This window comes from Sebastes fasciatus, chromosome 11 (assembly GCF_043250625.1).
Source record: "Sebastes fasciatus isolate fSebFas1 chromosome 11, fSebFas1.pri, whole genome shotgun sequence".
NCBI classification, from domain to species: Eukaryota; Metazoa; Chordata; class Actinopteri; order Perciformes; family Sebastidae; genus Sebastes; species Sebastes fasciatus.
In genome coordinates this window covers 7,097,195-7,118,853 of record NC_133805.1, presented here as the reverse complement: position 1 = coordinate 7,118,853, position 21,659 = coordinate 7,097,195, and the positions used below count along the sequence as shown (strand labels likewise).

The 21,659-nt window shown below is 38.8% G+C and overlaps 1 protein-coding gene across 3 annotated transcripts; it reads right to left on the bottom strand.

Moving 5' to 3' along the window:
• Positions 1-3,619: 3,619 nt before the first annotated feature.
• On the bottom strand, positions 3,620-19,170 carry cop1 (COP1 E3 ubiquitin ligase). Of its 3 annotated transcripts, XM_074650211.1 has the most exons (20): positions 18,475-19,170; positions 18,323-18,382; positions 15,801-15,898; positions 15,385-15,449; positions 15,139-15,258; positions 13,001-13,069; positions 12,857-12,916; positions 12,627-12,706; positions 11,778-11,841; positions 11,334-11,448; positions 10,480-10,615; positions 10,124-10,267; positions 9,924-10,032; positions 8,743-8,824; positions 8,518-8,634; positions 7,390-7,507; positions 6,925-7,049; positions 6,317-6,477; positions 5,301-5,345; positions 3,620-4,755 (listed from the first exon to the last, which is right to left on the bottom strand). In XM_074650211.1, the coding sequence occupies exons 1-20, from the start codon at positions 18,846-18,848 to the stop codon at positions 4,738-4,740; spliced, it is 2,160 nt and encodes a 719-aa protein (XP_074506312.1). In that variant the 5' UTR covers positions 18,849-19,170; the 3' UTR covers positions 3,620-4,737. The 3 variants fall into 3 exon arrangements, with proteins under 3 accessions (XP_074506312.1, XP_074506314.1, XP_074506313.1); XM_074650213.1 differs by lacking the exons at positions 18,323-18,382; positions 18,475-19,170 and adding an exon at positions 17,578-17,608; XM_074650212.1 differs by lacking the exons at positions 18,323-18,382; positions 18,475-19,170 and adding an exon at positions 17,049-17,089.
• Between the last annotated feature and the right edge of the window lie 2,489 nt (positions 19,171-21,659).

Genomic DNA, 21,659 nt, shown 5'->3' with positions numbered 1-21,659 from the left:
TAAATTATACAATGAAATGTTTAGTCAGAATTTCCACAGTTATCAAAGAAAGTCATGTACTTCACATATCTAACAAAGAAAACAAAGAAAATAAAAGATAAGACAAAATAAATATTTTTTTTGTTGTTCCCTCCTCTCGCTCACTACAGTTGTCTCTACATGGAAAACCATTCCTGACAGATAAATAAGGAAGGTGAAAATAAATAAAAATACTTAAAAAACATGAGATACTAAGCCAACAATATTTACATTATTCAGAAGTCATAACTATGGCATTGCTTTTACTTACTTACTTAATTGTCTTGAACAAAGTAAAACTTAAACGTCATGATTGTGACTTGATAAATTCGTAAATTGTTTACTCCTCTCCGTCACTACAGTTGTTCTCTATGGAAATCCATTATTAACCATAAATAAGGAAGGTGAAAATACATAAATAAAGACAACAAAGTCAAAACATTGTTTTTAAAACATTTTTTAACTGAAAACCATGAGATACTAAGCCAGCAATATTTACTTTATTCAGAAGTCATAACCATGGCATTGCTTTTACTTATTGTCTTGAACGTCATTATTGTGACTTGATGAATTCTTAATTATCATTAAATTAAGAGATAAATCTAATTTTGAATTAAGCCAAAATTGGCATAAAATTATTTTGACTTTCTAAATTAAAATGGTGCTGTTTCAGTTGAAGTATGTGGCTGCATCAACACACATACCAAGATGCCACTACAGTTATCTCTATGGAGAACCATTACCGCCAGATAAATAAGGAAGTTGACACATTACAGTTGTCTCTGTAGAAAACCATTATTAACCATAAATAAGGAAGGGGAAAATACATAAATAAAGACAATTAAAAAAAATAAAAAAAATTTAACTGAAAACCATGAGATACTAAGCCAACAATATTTACATTATTCAGACCACTGCTTTTACTTTTTTTTTTAAACAATATTTTTTTATTGAATTTTGACCTGATAAATTCGTAATTATCATTAAATTAAGAGATACATCTCATTTTGAATTAAGTCAAAATGTCACCTGGTATAACATTATTTTGACTTTCTAAATCAAAATGGGGCTGAAAATACATAAATAAAGGCAAAAAATATATATTTAAAAAAAACACTTTTTAACTGAAAACCATGAGATACTAAGCCAACAATATTTACATTATTCAGAAGTCATAACCATGGCACTGCTTTTACTTATTTTCTTGAACAAAATAAAAACTTAAAAGTCATGATTTTGACTTGATAAATTCGTAATTATCATTAAATTAAGAGATACATCTCATTTTGAATTAAGTCAAAATGTCACTTGGTATAACGTTATTTTGACTTTGACTGCTCCCAGTAGACCACTTACACTTACACACCAAAAAACTGACAATAACCTGATATTTTCAGGTGGAATTTCATTCCATTCTCACTGTGCGATATCATTTTCCACTTGTGCAATTTTGTTAATAGTCTGTTTATTGTCAATACTGTATATACTGCTCCTGTTTTTATTCTTCCTTCTATTTAAATGATTCATATTTTGTTACACTTTGTTTAGCTCTTTTTTTACTGTGTTAGCTGATGCTTCTTGTTTTTTGCACTATCCCCTTTGCTGCTGTACACTGCAAATTTCCCCACTGCGGGACTAATAAAGGAATATCTTATCTTATCTTAAATTAAAATGGTGCTGTCTCAGTTTAAGTAGCATGTGGCTGCATCAACACACATACCAAGATGTCATTTTGTTGTGGGTATCAGTGATTAAAAAGGTTCTCATTTTCAAGCTATTAAAATGTGCCATCTGTCAGTTTCCTACAGCCGCCACTAGATGTTATTGGAGAGTCATATTTTACTGATAACACCTTACCGACCACCATTATTAACACCTGATCAAATCAACTCAGAGCACTCAGCTCCTTATTATAACAGAGGATTAATTAGTCAATATCTAGAAAAAATTCTGTCAATAAAAACTTTTTCCCAAATGGGGACAGACTGTGGCTTTCATTAGAGCATCTAATGCTGAATAAACCCGGTTACAGCTTTGGGTTAAACTTCTCATCCATAATTTCTAGGGGTTTATTTACTGTTTGTAAAAAAAATAATGACACAACAATGCACAGTATGCATTTATGCTATGCCTTGATTTTTTACAGTTTAATTTGAGACAACAGTTAACGACTTGACTTGCACAAGAAAAAAACAATTTTGGACTTGCTTGAGACTTGGACCAAATGACTCGAGTCACATGTCAGTCTGCTCAGTTTAAAGAGGTTTAGACTCTCTCTCTTTAACCAAATTACACACATTTAGGCTGTTCCATGTGATCGTCTTTTGATAACTAATATCATATTTTTTCACTTCCATTCACTGAGCCTCCCCTGAAATTGTTTGGAGCCCCCCTGAACAGGCCTACCTCCCACTTTGAAAAACCTCTGTCCTTATATTTCTAATGTGAAGAAGAGCTATGCTAAAGCAACACGTTGCCCGTTTATTCGAACTTGTTATAGGCTGCATTATTGTGACCTTGACACTGAAAGCTGTTCCTATTTAAATCTGCATACATTAGCTTCCAGTTTCTTTTACCAATGACTGGTGATTCCTTCTATTCTTACTCAACAGTTGCTCAGAGGGATCTTTGTCTCTGTCTGCCCTTTCAGCTTTTTGTTCTCCATGTACAAAACAAACCCTTAATACAAAACAACATATGTAAAGAGGACTTTCAACAACCCAAACGCATGAAAGACCATTCAAAAAGAAAGTCTTCTCAGCCATTTGTGGCAGACGATTCCAACATTTTGAATGGTATTACTCTGCAAAAACATGTTTCTTTATCTTTTTACCATAGCATATTTACATGACTCAATTGCAGACGGACATGCTCTTCATGATTAACACATCATCATGACTCAATCTATTGTGAGTGAGTTTGAAAAGGTACTTTAACAGAAATAACAAAATTTACATTATACATACATTATAAGGAAAATATAAATTTTTGGTACCTAACAATATTGAAGCCTTTATTAAAGAACAAAACGCTTATTGTGAAATTATTGTAAACGCATCCACAGACAAATACAAGCCAGCTAACAAACATAACATGTCACAACTCCTTAGAAATTCAGAGACTAACTGCGGTTCATTTTTAAAAATTTGGCAGCATTTCGTTTATTTAAAAAAAAAAAAAAATTCTGTTCAATGTTCCTCTGTGAAACTTTGTCCGTGTGATTTAAATCTTTCATAAAGTTGAGTCTCCTTGCTGCGCCGCTGAAACCACTAATCCTTTGTTTTCATCATTGTTTATCACGATATTACAGAAGACAGCGTGAAATTTCCTGAGTAAAAAGAGCCACAACCGAAAGCATCTTGCAGTAATCGGTTTCACACATGAAGTATACCCGCTCCGGGGTAAACATGACATTTAATAGCTCTTTGGCATTTCAGCTGTGTTGAAGGAGACTGAAGATTTAACGGATTACCATTTCACACAAGGTTTAGACACGCCATATGAGACCCATTACCAACACTAAACAGTCGTGCGAACGCACTCAAGAGAATGCTTGAAACAGCAAAAATATCCAATAAAAATATGACTGAAGGCGACAAAGTTGTTTCGAAATAATTTATTCAGTTATACAAATACAAAAACACCTCTCTCACTCAGTTATCATAAAATAAGTATATTGGCGTTTAGCCTACCAAATCCTCTCCACGTCAATGTCGTCAACATGGATGACCCCTCCACAGCAGTTTGCGTGAAGTTAAAAATGCAGATGTTTTAACCTATACAGTATGTGGAGAGTAATTCCATTGCTACTTTAAAAAGAACTAAATGCGATTGTGTGAGGTTCTCATTTTTCAGCAAGCAACAAATGGCTCACGTGTGGAAAAACAATCCAGTTTGACGGAGCATCGCAGATCAATGCTTTAATTAAGCTACATGAGAGTTGCCGTGATCACAAAGTAATAGTAGCAGAAACATCAGTTTCTCAACATGTCCATAATTTATTGGTCGTCCTTGACTTCCGTACATCACCTCACATTCTACACTCTTTAGCCACAAAAGGAACTGACGATACGCTTTACAGAATGAAATTCATTCATATTTATTAAAACTGGTTTCTCCCAATCTGAAAAACACAAAAAAGACGACACGTAAAGGGGAAAAAAAACAGGTGGTTGACAAACAATAAGGAAGGGGGGTGGTGGGGTGGTGGTGGGAGGGTTAAAAGCTTCATGTGAAGACATAATTTTTGTCATTTAGTCTTGTGCTTTGGCCTTTAAAAGGGAAAATGCATCACACTAGTAGCGTTTGGCTGGATGTACCCTCGAGAGCAACAGCTTAATTAAAAAAAGGTACAAGTTTTGATTTGACCTAAAATCATAAAGAGGCGTTTCTATTGTAGCCGATATAACTTTACTGAAAAGAAACAAAAAAAATGCTTTCTGAAGTCTCTTGTTCCATTGTGCGCCCCGAGCTAGGTCCTCACTTCTTTTGCTGTTAAGGATGACAGCACATCTTCTCCTGCTATACTGAGGTCCAAAGTCTTTCTGCTGCAGCTCATTAAAATAAGACAGTTTAGTCAGTTTATTTCAGCTCTCCCGCTGTTGTCAGGTATCCCAGTTCAGCAGGCAGCCTCGGCGCTCCCTGCGTCAGACTGATCCTCTACCAAACATCAGAGAGGCTGATGGTAGTTCTATCGCACGCTGAAGATGTGGTGGGCCTTCAGACGAGCTCGAGAACCTGTGTGGAGAGAAAAAGACAGACCTGTTATGTTATCTGTAGCTCGCCGTCACTGGAAACAAAGACTTAAAACAGTAAGATGAGCGCAGTCATTGCTTTGAGAGTTAACAGTAAAAGTGCCACATGGCAGGAAATGTAAGTCCCCTGCGGTATTTAGCCATGCAGATAATGTTGATTTGATTTAGTGAGGTGTTGAAATTTCTGTCACTGGGACTTCTGCTGCCAGCCTGTACAACAAAGCTGAATGGCTTTTTGTGTACTCGAAGCATCCAGAAACTACAGTTTACATAATGGACTATTGTCTATGTATTTTGTCGACTGACTGATGTCAAAGGCATTACGTTCGGATTACGGATGTGCCTTTAAAACATGATGACAAAAAGTCAAAACATTCTCTTATCAAAATAGTTGCTAGTTTTCTGTCAACTGACCGAGTGATTGAGCTCTAACTATGCCTGATACCTTGACAACAGTCTGGCAGCTGATGCAGTTGGCCTGTAGTTATTACTGTAGTGTGTTTTATGTATAACTTCCAAAACACAAACCTTAATTGTTCCTTGACTGTTTGCAGCAATCAGTACATTTGATTCCTGAAAAACAAAGCATCGTTAATCAAACACAACTTAGTGTAAGTTACACGTTGATATTTCATCACTTTATAGGACAATAAGAATTAAAGGGTGGTTCCGTATGCCTTCTGATCGATTTCTTTTCAAATGGAAACGCCCACTTTGTTAGCAAAAAGCAGTGACGTAGGTGACAAAAGTAAGCTAATCAATAATGTAACTAATACAATATATGAATTTTGTGAAGTGGGGTTGTATGTATACTCCTGTGTTCTTCGAGGTCAAATTATTATTTTTGTGAATGTAGTCTGGTGGCTTTGAAGAGATGCGATAAGACGGCTTCAGTTCCCCGTCGGAAAGGGCCGTCTAACGGCGAGGTTAAGCGGCTATGGACGGGCAACATAAAAATATATTTTAGCCACCTAAAACGCCAGACAGCTCTTTCCCACTGGGAACTGAAGAGGTGATATCGCTGTCTTCAAAGCCACCAGACTCCATTCACAAAAACAGTCACAGTGGTTAGTTTGTTCGTGTGACTTTTCGATCCGAACTAACGTGGGGCCCACAGCACTACATTAGTTTGCTTCTGTGCTGGTATTCTTGTCTGCTGTTCCAAACTGGGAGCATGCTGATCGCCATCTAAGTTACTGTATGTAATGTTAATACACTGTCTATAAGGATGTTTATATACTGAATACATAAGGAACACCACTGGGAAGCTACAGAATGATATAAAAACCTAAGAAATAATGAACCCGCCCTTTAACAACATTAACAAAATGTGACAGGAAAGCGTATAATCTCTCTTTCATAGCTCAAACATGTTTTCAAGTTTACAAGAGATGGTGTGCATTAACATGATCTGTTCAGGAAGAGCAGCCAGCAGTAATGAACCAGTCGGTGTAATCTTCCTTCAAGTATAGCATTTGTAAAATTAACAGCATATGTACTGTAAACTGAACAACAATAACAGTTTAATAATGAGGTGAACTCACTCCATCAGGCAGGGCTCTCCAGCAGACAGCACTGACAAACTCGTTGGTGTCGTCTTCTTTCTTGTCTTTGTCCAGGACACTCTTCACTGTGTCGAACTTGAATGTTAACAGTGTCTTGGAAAGTCCTTTGTAGTATAGGTACAGGGAGTTGTTTTCACTGCCTGTACAAGCACACAAACACACAAAATGAATTTAGATTATGGACGAAAAAGTGTTTTGTGAAGTCAGTGATCTTGACCTTTGACAACCAAACTCTAATTAGTTCATCCTTCACGTTTGTGCCGAATTTTAAGAAATTTGCTCAAAGCGTACCTGATATATCACGAGAATGGGGAGGACGTGAGGTCACAGTGACCTTGACCTTTGATCTTTGAGTCCAGGTGGACGTTTGTGCCAAATTTGAAGAAATTCCCTCCAGGCGTTACTGAGATATCACGTTTACAAGAATGGTACGGATGGACGACGACAACCCAAAAACCATAATGCCTCCGGCCACTACTGTCGCCGGCTCGGAGGCACAGTAACAAAACACTTTCAGATTTTGCCCTTGAGTGGTGGTGTTTGTTTATTTTTGCGGTGGTGCCGCTTCACGGCTGAGCGATGCTTACCACAGGCAACATAGTCTCCATTGGAAGCCAGGCCTACAAAGTTCTTCTCGTTGATGTGACCCTTGAAGGAGCGCAGGCAGTGAGGTTTGTTGACGTTCCACAGCTTCAGCTGACTGTCTGTTGAACTGTTAATTAAAGGGTGTAAATACATAACGAGTCAAGAACTGTTATTTGGTGGCATGACGTGCCAAAAACTGCTTTTCACGAATCTGTGGTAGAACATACATTATCATGTTTTTGTGTGAAATGAGGAAAGAAAACAACAAAATTATCCATAATTGTGTCAGCGTTTGCATTTTTGTCAACACTGCAATGTAAAGCAGCTGGTATACATTATCAGCATTCTGTACATAGTAGATGGTGTAAAAAATGTTATCCATGAAACTCTGGATGTCTTGTAATAACTCTTTTGTATATATACAAAAATATCATTTCAGCACAGTACTGCTAAAAATAAGGACTTACGCAGAAACAATTTCCTCTCCGTTGACAAACTTGGCGTAAGACACGGCCTTCCTGTGGCCTTTGAATACCATGATTGGCTGCTTTGTGTTGCGTAGATCATAGTAGTGGACACAGTGGTCTGTGAGCAAAAACAAAATAAAAAGGTATGCATTCAGATGGGAGATTATGAGAGAAGAGGCTGCTCAGCTAACTCTCAGTATCAGTCATATCCAGTAACCACCAAGGCAGGCAGCCATGGTCAAATGATGGTGCAATGCCTTCGTTGAATGAACGCTACACCGTGCCTGCTGGCTTTTATTCCAGTGTCCTAGCTTTACTACGGACTGTAAACCAACAACTTCAAGGTCAAGGAGTGGATTTCATTTTCCTCCGGCTCAGTGGACTTGGACCTCAGAGACGCGGGGGGATGGGGTAAATAAGTCAGGGATAATTCACCGCAGGATAACACAGAGTTTCTGTGCTGCTCTGTTCATCCAATGTTGAGTTACGTGAAGGATTGCTTCTGTGTACGAGAGGATATTTCAAATTCTTATTTCTCCCTTGGGAGAGTAACAAATGAAGTTTTCAGAAGTTTGTCTGCACCACCAGAGTCCGTGAAACCACAAAAGAAATAGTAGTTGTACAAGGACAAACTGCAGTGGCGTGAGGTGGGTGCACGCCGCCAGAGGTCAACAACAATAATAATACATCACAATGACAGGAAAACAAGTTTCTTTGCCAGTGATTTTTGAAGAGAGACATATTCTCTTCCCCCGACATGGACTGTTAACATCTGAAATAAACTGAACTGATTGAAAGTCCTGACCTTGTTAACCTACTTACGTACATATATATGTATGCTATGGGACTTTAAGTAGGATCTGGACAGAATTTTAGTTTAAAACTTAAAAAAATTACCTAACATTATCAACAGAATGTGAAGAGGTTACAGCGTTGACATAACTAGGTATTACACGTTGCAACTTCATACAAAACATGTTGGTGATTTGTAGGCTAGACAGTTGCACAGAAATTATTACAATAATTACATGTTTGCATGAATGATTTTGTCCTCTACCAACAGTAACTTTGCATGAGATAGACAAGAGAAATCTGGCACTCACAACCTGAAACCAATCCTGATCTTACCTGCACAGCCAAAGGCCAGATGATACCTGGAGGTTGGGCTGAATTTCACGCAGCAGACGTTGGCCTTGGCCTCGATGCTGGCCACGGAGTTGTCAAGATTGGTTGACCATAACTTCACTGAAACAAAAAAACAAAACAAACAGACGTGAACATTTCTCCATGAGCTGGGAAGACCGAAGATGATTCATGACTGAAAACCTGTCAGACAAAGCAGTCCTCAGTTACCTTTAGCATCATCAGAACCGGAGGCTAACAGCTTGGGGTCCATCAGATTGAAGTCAACACTCCAACACCTTTTTTCATGTTCCTGAAAAGAAAGCAGAATAAACCTTAAAAAGTTGCAGTGTTTCCCCCTGTATGTATTCTGCAGCGGCGGTGCTAACATTTCACACAATCATTAACATCCTCTGCTCACAAAGTGCAGGGCTCAGCCTCTCCACACACACACGGAGCGTAGCAGAGGAGAGACAGGTGAAGTGAAGATAACGTTGTCGGTACCAGTTACAAACAGGCTCGGTAGTGAATGACACGCTAATGTGCAGATGGATTTGTGTTTTTAGCTGAGCTAGACCAGAGAATATTTGGTTAAAACAGATCAGTGATGTTGTTTTGCCCTCATTGTTCTCCGTGAAGTTTGCTGGAAGTGATGTAACGTAGCCCCGCTGCGTTTTATGTGGAGTGAAGCACTGCACCAAACTCTGTTTTTAAAAAATAGCCTTTTAAATGCTACATTGCTTGTCAGCAACCGGTCATATGGTAACTTAGGAGGCAATTTGGCCTTGTGTACGCTTATTGATTTGGCATGCAGTTAAAACACCAGTCATAATTTTGTTTTAATGAAAACTCAACTGCTGGCATTTGTTCCTGGTGTTCTTCACCACTGTTTTGGAAGAAAGAAGTAACGGGAGTAAGAGGCGAACCGAGTGACGTCTTTTCTTATTAAATAAGTGCTGTGCGGTGGATCTAATTTATGCCGATGTGAAGAGTGATTCATGTGGATTTTGAAAAGTAACTGACAAGTATTTAGAAAAGTAATTAATAAATATTTAAAGAAACTTAAAAGTTTTAAATTTGAGTTCAGCATACTGATGTGTTGGTATCCGCCGCGGGAAAAAAGGGTCATCGGGTCCTCCAGCAAGAATCTATGGAAGAACGGCGCTTATTTCCTATCTATTTATTATTTTATCGGCCATAAGTAAGACTTTTCTAAGTAGACAAATTGCATATTAGACACACAGCACTGTAGGAAAAACAATGCCATACATGCTACAATGACTTCAATCAGCAGCAGCTCAGCTTTTATGATTTGTTTTTTTTACACAAATACCGTCATATAGTGTATACTCCGGTGAAATGTCAGGAAGGTATGAAGGTATGAAAACCACCCAAGCTTCTAAGTATCGTACCTGGTAGACTTTGGACCTCTGGCCGGTGAATCCGTCCCACAGGATGACAGTACCCTCGTAGTCACTGCTGGCCAGAAGGTTCTTGTGATAGCTGCTCCAGCTGATACAGCTACGACAAACAGGGTCGGGGTCGAGATCAGAACCACTCTAAACACTGCATTGTATAATGTGAAGGACACCTGCACATTATGTTGCCCTACCTGATTTTGGAATTGCAGGTCATTTCATTAACAGGGTAGTGGATGTCAACTGCGTCCTGAATCACTGTGCCGTACTCAAACACCTTGATCTTCTTGGTCACACCAGCGATGGCAAAGTAGTCACAGTCACGGTCAAACTCAATACTGAAACACAGGTGAGAACACAATCATCGATAGATAGTGAATGGGCTGATAAAGAGTATACTGTTAGAAAACTTGCGACAATGGATAAAAAACATATAATAAAGCCAGCCAATTCTATACAACATGTTAATAATCTCATACTGAGCCTTCAAAGATCAATTCCATAAAGTGTATAAGACAAAAATAAAAGTTCAGTATATTCCTTGTCGTACCTGGAGACAATACTGGAGCCGTTATAGAGGTCACTGGCGTACGAGAGGGTGGCGAGCGGTCGCACAGAGTTGTAACGGGTAAACTTAGACAGACACTCCATGAAATCATCCAGCTGGTTCAGGTTCCTGCCTTCATCTGGACACAATAGACACATACTATCAAAGGGACAGTTCCATTATATTGGAGAGAAGGCAGACATCTCTACGGCCGACATCTCCAACACTCGGCTACTCGCACCAAAACAATCTAGATTAATGAATCGCACGACAGGTATGAGGTAAAAATATGTATTTTTTACCTCATACCTACCATTTTCCCATTAAAATATTGTTTACAAGGAGCAATGGGGGCATGAACTATACATACTGTATCTTATGTAAAAAAAAGGAGGGAAAATATAACCATACTGAATGTCGAAAGAGCTTAATGTCACATTTTAACTGCAATAAATCCGTATCACAGTAATATAATAACCAAAAACAAAGAACACTTTGTACTGTGTGCCATCATGTTGGGTTTATGCTTTGTGTCATTCATTCTTCCAACGCTCCAAGAGCCGAGGCTTCTCATCAGAAACACCCACACTGTGACAGCAAGCGGTCAAGATTGTGGTAAATGTGGTCTTCGTTTTAAGAAACAGTAACTTCAGCAATAACACTGGAGTGAGGCAGACACTCATCTGCTCTGTGAGTGAACAACCAGTTCTAAGAACTGAAGCCTTACACGTGTCCTTCCTACATACAAATGTAGTCCAATTTGAACAGAATCAGATACTCTGCCTTCAGATGTTTCTAGAGAGATTGGTGTTGTGCTGTGAGAGAATGATGGCATCCTTCACTAGGGGGGTTTGTACCTGTGATGCGTGACATTTTGTTGGAGAAGTAGCACTGCTCCAGATCCTCGAAATGAGCCGTGAGCCTCTTCCTCCTCGACGCCAGCGTGCTGTTGTACCAGGTCTGTCTTTTGCCCTGGAAAAACAATTCCAAGTGTTTAAGAGTACAGTTGAGTGTCAGTGCTAAACTCATTTATTCTGTTAAAGCTCATTCTGACCACTACAGTATATGTCAAAAACCTTTGAGAGCTGGTGTACATTTTTTTTTGTAAATAGCAATGGAACTTTTTCTCATATTCCTCTGGAGGCAAAACCAATGGCCTGCATCCAAACTTTAAAACTTGCAAATAAGAGATATGCAAATACATTTAAAGAAATGAAAATAATAGACGTGACTGTCAAAGAGGGTTAGAAATGATTTAAAAAATCAATCAGCCAAACAGCATGTGTGTTGCTCTGACGTACCTGGGTTGTTCCACCAAATCCTGGAGGCTGGATGTAGTCTGCTGGCTCAATAATACTACTGCAGCTACTCAACAAATAAACAAAAATATACAGACATGTAAGGTACACTATATGGTAATACAGGAGCCCTGAACATCTTGACTACAGTATATGCATGATGCACTTTCATATTAGCTTATTCTACCCAGATCCGGTCCTATTCTACCCAGATCCGGTCATATTCTACCCAAATCCGGTCCTATTCTACCCAAATCCGGTCCTATTCTACCCAAATCCAGTCCTATTCTACCCAGATCCGGTCCTATTCTACCCAAATCCGGTCCTATTCTACCCAAATCCAGTCCTATTCTACCCAGATCCGTTCCTATTCTTTCCAGATCCGGTCTTATTCTACCCAAATCCGGTCCTATTCTACCCAAATCCGGTCCTATTCTACCCAAATCCGGTCCTATTCTACCCAGAGCCTGTCCTATTCTACCCAAATCCAGTCCTATTCTACCCAGAGCCCATCCTATTCTACCCAGAGCCCGTCATATTCTACCCAAATTCGGTCCTATTCCACCCAGATATAGTCCTATTCTACCCAGATCCGGTCCTATTCTACCCAGATCCGGTCCTATTCTACCCAGATCTGATCCTATTCTATCCAGATCTGATCCTATTCTACCCAGATCTGGTCTTATTCTACCCAGATCTGATCCTATTATAAAGATATAGTAGGTATTATAGAGGGGAAACATTTTCATCAGTAAGGATCATCTGTGTTGATAATGAGTTTCTATCAAAGAAGCTGAATGTGTTTGGTTGTACTGTAGATATCATTTGTTAGAACATCGAGGTCAGCCGTACCTGGGTGCTGGTGAGGGAGCCTCGACATTAGGCACAGTACACTCTGCCTCCATCATTGGACAGTACAGCCCGCTCATTTCCTGGAAAATTATACAAAAAAGAACATGTTTTTTTCCAATTCAAGCTGTGATGATGAGTGGCTCCAGTTTTTGCCATGTCATGCTGCTCTATCTTTCCAAAAAGAACATGCTGTGGATGAGAGTTTGGCAACACAGTTTCTGCTACTTTACCTCAACACGCTTTATGTCCTCTTCAAGAAAGTTGAGCTCTTTCTGTAGTTGCTCCAGTTGCTGTTGACAGAGCCAGAAACACATAAATATGCCTGCCACACAGCAGAACCATTATTATAATGTGTATATAAAAATCAACAGTACCTCTCTCTTGTTTCTCCTGGCTTCTTTAAGGAACTCCATGAGGATCTGTCTCTGAGCTGCTTGGGATTCCTAGTGGAGAGACGAACATCATGCATAATCTCACAGAACTACAAGTGAAGCTGCAGAATAACTTTGTACAGTATATCCTCTGAAGAGAAAATAAGATCATGTAAACACATTTAAGTTGCCAGTGGGAAAAACACGTTGAACACTAAAAGCTCTGGTCCCTCTACATGTTCATTCTAGTATCTAATATCTTTATAAAGCACTAGTAACGTTTATTCAAAGCGCATTTTAACTGACCAACTTTTTACTTTTCTTTTTTTTTTAAATATTCAAGTACTCTTTCCATCCCTGGTACTTCCACTCAAACAAAAACATTGCAAAGTAAAGTGCTGCTGTGCAAAAAAGACTGATCAAAATGAGGCACAGATTATTAGGAGCAAGTATTATTATTATTATTATTGAATTGAACTACAGGAAACAGTCCCAGACCCGAGGGTTTATGGGTGTTGGAGGACGCTTTTTGACAACTGTGGCTAGATGTTTGTCGTGCTTCGAATGTCTAGCATAACAAAATGAACCGAGAGCAGGAAGTCAAGTCATATTTTGGACTGATGCTGTTATTTGACCATTTCTTTATGCAGCCTAAACTAATAAAAAACACCAAAGACGGTACATCCACTGCAGATAGTTCCATCGGGGTTTGCTTTAAAGGCTCAATCCTTGATAAAAACCTCACCAACAAAATTCCAGACACGGGATATGAACCTGTTATGATATCACTCACAAAGTGATTGACAAGTTGACTAAAACCAGACAACTAAAACAAGCTGTTTTGTAAGTTTTCTGATGGTCTTCAAGCTTTGTTTACATCATTATATGTAAATATATGATGTAAATACATGAGTAACAAAGGCCAGTATTTCCAGCCATCTACACTACACGTGTATTTTACAATGCCAAACAAACATCTGTAGTTACTGTAGCTTTAATTTGTTTTCCATATGTTGTCAGTAAGTGGTTTCCACTGTAAAGATAAGCATGTGTTGGACAGAGAGAAAGCTAAAAGTGGTGTGTGTGTAGCTCCCCCTGGAAGGCAGTCTTAATGTGAACAATGCGCTGTTCTTTGCCAATCTTGTAGTGAGTTCAATTCAAAAGCAGATACTCAGTGAAAGTTTCTCCTCACATGTGAGGCAACTCAGTTTCCAAACTGTTTAGGATTTTAAAACTCTATGCCTGCTGTCACTTTAAGAGAGTGCTGATGTGACAGGACATAAGTCAACAGGATAGGTTGTGGCTCCTACTTCTCTTTTCCTGTAACACATACCCTCTCTGCCACGAGGACCATGTCATGCCTTAGTGAGTTCATATGACTCAACAACTCTTGACTCTCTAAACACAGCATCTCCTTGCAGGTATATGTGTCAGTCGTCCTCATGCTGTCCTCTCTCAAATACGATCACGTACACCGGACTAGCTCTCCTCCATAAACGTAGAGGATTTGAATCATCCGTCAAAAGCCGCCAAAGTCAAGTCACATTTTATCAGCTCAAATCGTTGCACTTCTTTTATGTGCTCCAATGTGCACAAAGCAATGCAAGATAACAACATGCCGGGCTCTAAACTTTTACAAAACAGGGTTTTCTCATCTCAAAACAACCTAACTACAACACAAACTGATGGAAAACTAGAAGGCTGATGGAAACGGAGCATTTCTGTTTCTGAGCAACTACTCCCACTGTATAAAAGCTAGTATAGTCCCTGCTGTCATGATGTTTTTAGGTGGCTAAAATAAGTTTTGCGGCTGCCCCCGTCCACAGCAATACATTGCTTTGCTCCTGTGCTTGTACTCCTGCCTGATTCTCCAAACTGGGGGCGTGCTGACCGTCATCTACTGTAGGTAACACACTGACTATGAATAAGTACCTCATACAACCCCACTCCAAAAAAATCAGAACTATCCCCGTTAACACGGAAAAACAGGTTATGAGTCATCTGCGACTCAAATAATCACCATAACACCATTTATCATGGAGCACTGTCCAGCCCTATGTGAATCTAAGCAGCCAGACTGCAGACGCAAAACGCAAGAAATGGTTACTTGGCAACCAAAGAAAATGAAATGTATAACTTACCGCCTCCAGCTGCTTCTTCTTCTGGACTAGGAGCTCCAGCATCAGATTGACATTCGCCAGGTCCAAGTTCTCCTGGTCAGGACTCAACACGTCCTGGAACACCTGCCACCTAGACCCATTCTGTTGGTCAGAGACACCCATCAGTTACAAGTAACAGACTTTTTTCTAGAGAGTGAAAATGAGTGTGTGAGTTTTAACAGGATTCACAGGTAGAAAGAAAACAGTATATGCATGTGTTGTACTTACAGGATGATCCAATTTTAGTCTCTTCTCCTCTGACCTCTGTTTCTGTTTAAGGATCAGTTCATTTACTGAGACGTGGGGAAGATGAGGGAGTAGGTGGTGGGGGGAAGGGGTAAATGAGAAAGGTGGAAACGCTATGTAAGTATATGACAGAAACACGACCAGAGTGTGACTTAAACAGTAAAACACCTTTTTAATCCTAGCAGATTATTGTTTTAATAAACACAATGTCGCTTTTAACATCTTTCTTTATTCAGTTTGACTCTCCTACATTTCCTCCAATTTAATAGACAAATAAAGAAATATGTGTGTCCCGTGCCAGCTCTTCAACTTCAGAATTTTTTTCTGATCATCTGCGAGAAAAAAAACTAAATCAACACCTCAAACAAAGCTCAACCTTCTGACTCTAAAATACCTACCAAGAAAGTTTGGGTAAAGCTGATCCACGTTATCGACAATATAGTTACACTTGGGACATCTGTTGCTGTCCTCCAGACTCTGGCGGATACACTTGAAACTGCAGGAGGGACAGAGAAACACCTTAATAACGTGGAAACAACTGAAACAGTACAAGGAGATGAGGACAAAAGAACACTGTTACAGCATGAGTTACTGGTAATTAAGTTAAGCCATACCTAACAGTGCTGAAATGCCAGCTTAAAACCATGCCAAGCAGATACAAGTTCGACTTTTCAATTCTCATGTTGCATATGCACATTTTAGAGCTGTATATTGGCAAGAATATGGCGATACGAAATGTATCATGCTACAGGGGCCACGATTCAATATATTGCAATACTGTGCAATTTTTAAAATAAAATGTATGAAATCTGTCATAACATAAAGAGCACCCCGCCATATGCATAAAATCTGATAAAAGTTTACTTTTTTATGCAATCAGGACAGCTGCATTTGCATTTATCACAGTCGCTGTAACATCCAACATCATCGCACTACTTTTTGTGCAATCTGAGCAAAGGAATTAACATTTGCCTATATCAGTGAAAAAAAATAAAAGTGCTTGCAGGATGTTTTAGTATACTACAAATTAAGTAAATCAAAAATGTAAACTGAACAGTATATGTACTGTATATTTACTGATTAGCGAGTGTTTTTGCACAAAACATAATATTGCGATACACAAGTGTATTGATATTTTCTTGCACAACTTATGTTTTTAGTAAACGTTTTATACTTTTTGTTGAACTATTTTTGTTTAATATTCCTGTTTGACATCGGTAGTCATGCATACCTGCAGTCTGCTCATTCATGCCAAATTTTCAGTCCAAATCATCTAAGAAATACTTTGAAAAAGAGCAAGGGTTTTAGTTTGTTGAAGTGGGAAACTATAAACCAAACCTTTTTAGTTTTTATAGTGTAGAAGGTTTGTTCTGGAGTTGAGTAAAGTGGTGAACAAGGTGGAGGAGAAAAAAAGGTTGTCTTCCTGAGTCCTTACCTGTAAGCATCACTAATGCATGAAATTTGCAGTTATTTTGTTGGCAAAAGTCTTTGACAAATAACATAAATTTTTTCTGACAAGCCCACTTTCTTTTCTACGTTTTGCTCTGCACGCAGCTCAGCGGGTGTGTTGTTGTCCTCAAACAAACTTCAAAAACCTTTGCAGTGAAACAACTATCCCACTGCCTCAACTACAACTGAACACCTACCAAAAACTGTGCCCACATTCTGTCATGAGGAAAGGAATTAACATTGGCCTATATCAGTAAAAAAATAAATATAAGTGCTTGCAGGATTTTTTTGTTTAATATTCCTGTTTGACATGGTAGTCACACCTGCATGCATACCTGCAGTCTGCTCATTCATGCCAAAATGTCAGTCCAAATCATCTAAGAAATACTATGAAAAGGGCAAAACAGTTCTCAATGATGCAAAGACAGGTTTTGGTTTGTTGAAGTAGGAGTATAAACCAAACGTTTTTATAGTGTACAAGGTTTGTTTAGGAGTTGAGTAAAGTGGTGAACAAGGTGGAGGAGATTGTCTTCCTCCATCCTTACCTGTAAGCATCACTAATGCATGAAATTTGTTATTTTTGTTGGCAAAAGTCTTTGACAAAATAACATAAATTGTTATTTCTGACAAGCCCACTTTCAGCCGTTGTCCTCATACAAACTTCCAAACCTTTGCAGTGAAACAACTAACTATCCCACTGCCTCAGCTACAACTGTGAACACTTACCAAAAACTGTGCCCACACTTTGTCATGTATGCAATCTGAGGACAGTTCTCAATGATGCAAGGACTGGTTTTGGTTTGTTGAAGTGGGAAACTATAAACCAAACGTTTTTGTTTTTACTTTTTATAGTGTAGAAGGTTTGTTTAGGAGTTGAGTAAAGTGGTGAACAAGGTGGAGGAGATTGTCTTCCTCCATCCTTACCTGTAAGCATCACTAATGCATGAAATTTGTTATTTTTGTTGGCAAAAGTCTTTGACAAAATAACATAAATTGTTATTTCTGACAAGCCCACTTTCAGCCGTTGTCCTCATACAAACTTCCAAACCTTTGCAGTGAAACAACTAACTATCCCACTGCCTCAGCTACAACTGTGAACACTTACCAAAAACTGTGCCCACACTTTGTCATGTATGCAATCTGAGGACAGTTCTCAATGATGCAAGGACTGGTTTTGGTTTGTTGAAGTGGGAAACTATAAACCAAACGTTTTTGTTTTTACTTTTTATAGTGTAGAAGGTTTGTTTAGGAGTTGAGTAAAGTAGTGAACAAGGTGGAGGAGGAGAAGGTTGTCTTCCTCCATCCCTACCTGTAAGCATCACTAATGCATGACATTTTCAGTTATTTTGTTGGCAAAAGTCTTTGACGAATAGCCCACTTTCAGCTCAGCATGTGTGACGTTGTCCTCAAACAAACTCCAAACCCTTTGCAGTGAAACAAGTATGCCACTGCTACAACTGTGAACACTTACCAAAAACTGTGCCCACACTTTGTCATGTGAGCCTCTTCTATCATCTCGAAGCAAATGGGACTGCAACATAGACAAAACAAAACAGTGTTAAGTGCAAAACACTGACAGTATAAGCTTTCCAATGCTCTGCAACTACAATGTACAGAACTAACCAGACGAAGTCGTTGCTTTTATCCTCGTATGAGTTCAAGAGGCCGTTGTAGAGAGGAGCTTGATGGAGGGATTTCTTCCTGCTGCCGGAGGTCGCAGAGGGTCTGCTGAGGGAGGCGAACCCGCCTCGGGACGACGGCACGGCGGCCAGAGTCGGCACCGACAAGCCCCCCTCGCTGGCTGCTCCTGCCAAGCTCCGGGAGGGCACCACATTTGCAGAATTGTTCCCATTGCTGTTGACGGCGTTGCTGCTCCCACCACCTCCACCACCACTACTGTTGGTGCTCCCAGCTCCTCCTGCTCCTCCACTACTGCTACTCGTGCTGGGCACTGAACTCGCCCCTCCAGGGCTCTGCTGTGGCCGGTTGCCTGACATCACTGCAAGAAAAGGCCGACTAGAAACTCCCCAGAACCCGCTGCGTTGCTGCTCAAAGCATCCGGACACAGTGCTGCTATGTAGGCTACTTATGTGCTAGCATCCTGGGGAAAGGCAGCAGAACATCCAGCTGTATTTGAAACGTGTCCGTCGGTTCTCACTTCTGTCACTGACTGCGTGTTCAGAACAGCTCTGTAGTATAAAGGAGGAAAAGACGTGGACATTGAAACGGTCAAATTAAACAAGCACAACTGCGTTGTCCTGCAGATTAGCAACCGGCTAGCTACCGTTAGCTACGGAGAGGAATCTGTTGAGTTTCCTCGATTACCCACCAGGTACCCAGAGCGCACCGGGCTTTCAGCTACCGCCCCCTAGCGAGCAGGAGTGGAACTGCACCCACTGTACATAGATAGATAGATAGATAGATAGATAGATAGATAGATAGATAGATAGATAGATAGATAGATAGATAGATAGAGGAACATTGAATTTTAAAAAGCATTGTGTTCGTACTAAAAAGAAGAGTATGTGTATTTCAGTCTGTGGAATGGGTTAGGTGATGGGTTGAAGGGGAGCACAAATATAAATCAATTTAAAAAGCTATACAAAAAATATATTTTTGGGAGGTATATGGTTGAGGAAGAGTTGTGATAAGGGTTGTGTTAAGGGTTGGTCAGAATCAGAATCAGAATCAGAAAGGTGTTTATTGCCAGGTGTAAGGGGTATACACGAGGAATTTTCTTTGGCTTTGTTGGTGCGAGACAAACAGTATAATAACAAAGAAATAGATAAAACGTTAGAATAAAATAAGAATAAGAATAAGAATATATATATACTTTTTAACTCCGGATGGATTTGTCGGTTGTAAATAAACTTGGGATGCTGTTCATATATTTAATTTCGGATGCAAATAAATCTGGGATAGTTTTTATATTATATTATATTATCATTCTATGATATATGAGTTAATAGAGGAGAAGTGAGAAAGGGGTAGGGAAATATAAGTTTTACTTCTACCTACTACTTTTCGGACACTATTACTCTTGTTTTGTTTGTTATTATTTTGTATCTGTTTTTATTTATTTTATGTTCGAAATAAAGTCTTTCATTCATTCATTCATTCATTCATAGATAGATAGATAGATAGATAGATAGATAGATAGATAGATAGAGGAACATTGAATCTTTAAAAGCATTGTGTTCGTACTAAAAAGAAGAGTATGTGTATTTCAGTCTGTGGAATGGGTTAGGTGATGGGTTGAAGGGGAGCACAAATATAAATCAATTTAAAAAGCTATACAAAAAAGATATTTTTGGGAGGTATATGGTTGAGGAAGAGTTGTGATAAGGGTTGTGTTAAGGGTTGGTTATATACTTTTTAACTCCGGATGGATTTGTGGGTTGTAAATAAACTTGGGATGCTGTTCATATATTTAATTTCGGATGCAAATAAATCTGGGATAGTTTTTATATTATATTATATTATCATTCTATGATATATGAGTTAATAGAGGAGAAGTGAGAAAGGGGTAGGGAAATATAAGTTTTACTTCTACCTACTACTTTTCGGACACTATTACTCTTGTTTTGTTTGTTATTATTTTGTATCTGTTTTTATTTATTTTATGTTCGAAATAAAGTCTTTCATTCATTCATTCATTCATTCATTCATTCATTCATTCATAGATAGATAGATAGATAGTAACTTTATTGATCCAGAGGGAAATTCAAGTTTCCAGCATCACAGTTCCATAGTGCAAAACATGTTAGTAAAAAGGTAGTAAAAAAGTTAGTAGTGCAAAGTACAAAGTACAACCAAATATACCAGATATAAAAAAATACAAGGAGATGAAGAAAACTGTTAAAACTGAATATAGTGCAGGGTAACAGCTGTGATACAGGACTATTAAAACGTTCAGAAAATAGTGTTAAAAATGAGTATAGTGCAGGGTAACTCCAGCAGCTTAGTCTATGAAAGTGCACTGTATGCAGAATACCACAGCTGTGGCTTTTATTATGTGATTCTCAGCCACCAGAACAGTCTGCATTTTTCATGGCCAAATTAATTATTGAATTAAAACCAGCAAGGACTTGGAAAGTTGTAGTTTGTGGTGCTTTTTCTTCTCCTTATGTAACTTGAAGGGGACATATCATGCTCATTTTCAGGTTCATGTTTGTATTTTGGGTTTCTACTTGAACATGTTTACATGCTTTAAATAAAAAAACAACTTTATTTTCCTCATACTGTTTGGTTAAATATACCTGTATTTACCCTCTGTCTGAAACGCTCCGTTTTAGCGCATTTCAACGGAATGGCAACGGAATTGCGTTGCTAGGAAACCGCTTGGGTCCATGTTTACTTCCTGTCAGCTGATTCACATACACCGCAACAGGAAATAAACTGGGACACATTTAGTATGTTTATGTTTAAAACTGTGAAATGGTCTAAATATTGTATATTTGTGACATCACAAATGGACAGAAATCCTAACGGCTGGTTTCAAACGCACAGTTTCTGAATGCGGGCTGTGTGTATTTCTTCGTATATAGAGTGTTTTGATACTTTCACAGTATTTATATATCACCTTAAAGCTGTTTTATAATATAAAAGACATGAAAATTTCACTTTTTACAATATGAGACCTTTAAAGCAGCAGTAGGCAGAATATCTTTGGCATTATTGGGCAAAAAATGCCATAATAACCTTTCAGCATATTGTAATTCAAGTGTTCTCAGAGAAAACTAGACTTCTGCACCTCCTCATGGCTCTGTTTTCAGGCTTTAAGGTTCCCATATTGTGAAAAAGGAAGA

Coding starts and splice junctions, on each gene's coding strand:
- cop1 (XM_074650211.1), bottom strand. CDS start 18,848: ATGTCAGGCAACCGGCCACAGCAGAGCCCTGGAGGGGCGAGTTCAGTG. Junction 12,917..13,000: donor CCAGGAGAAACAAGAGAGAG/GTACTGTTGATT, acceptor CTCTGTCAACAG/CAACTGGAGCAACTACAGAA. Junction 8,635..8,742: donor CGGTTCTGATGATGCTAAAG/GTAACTGAGGAC, acceptor TTTTTGTTTCAG/TGAAGTTATGGTCAACCAAT.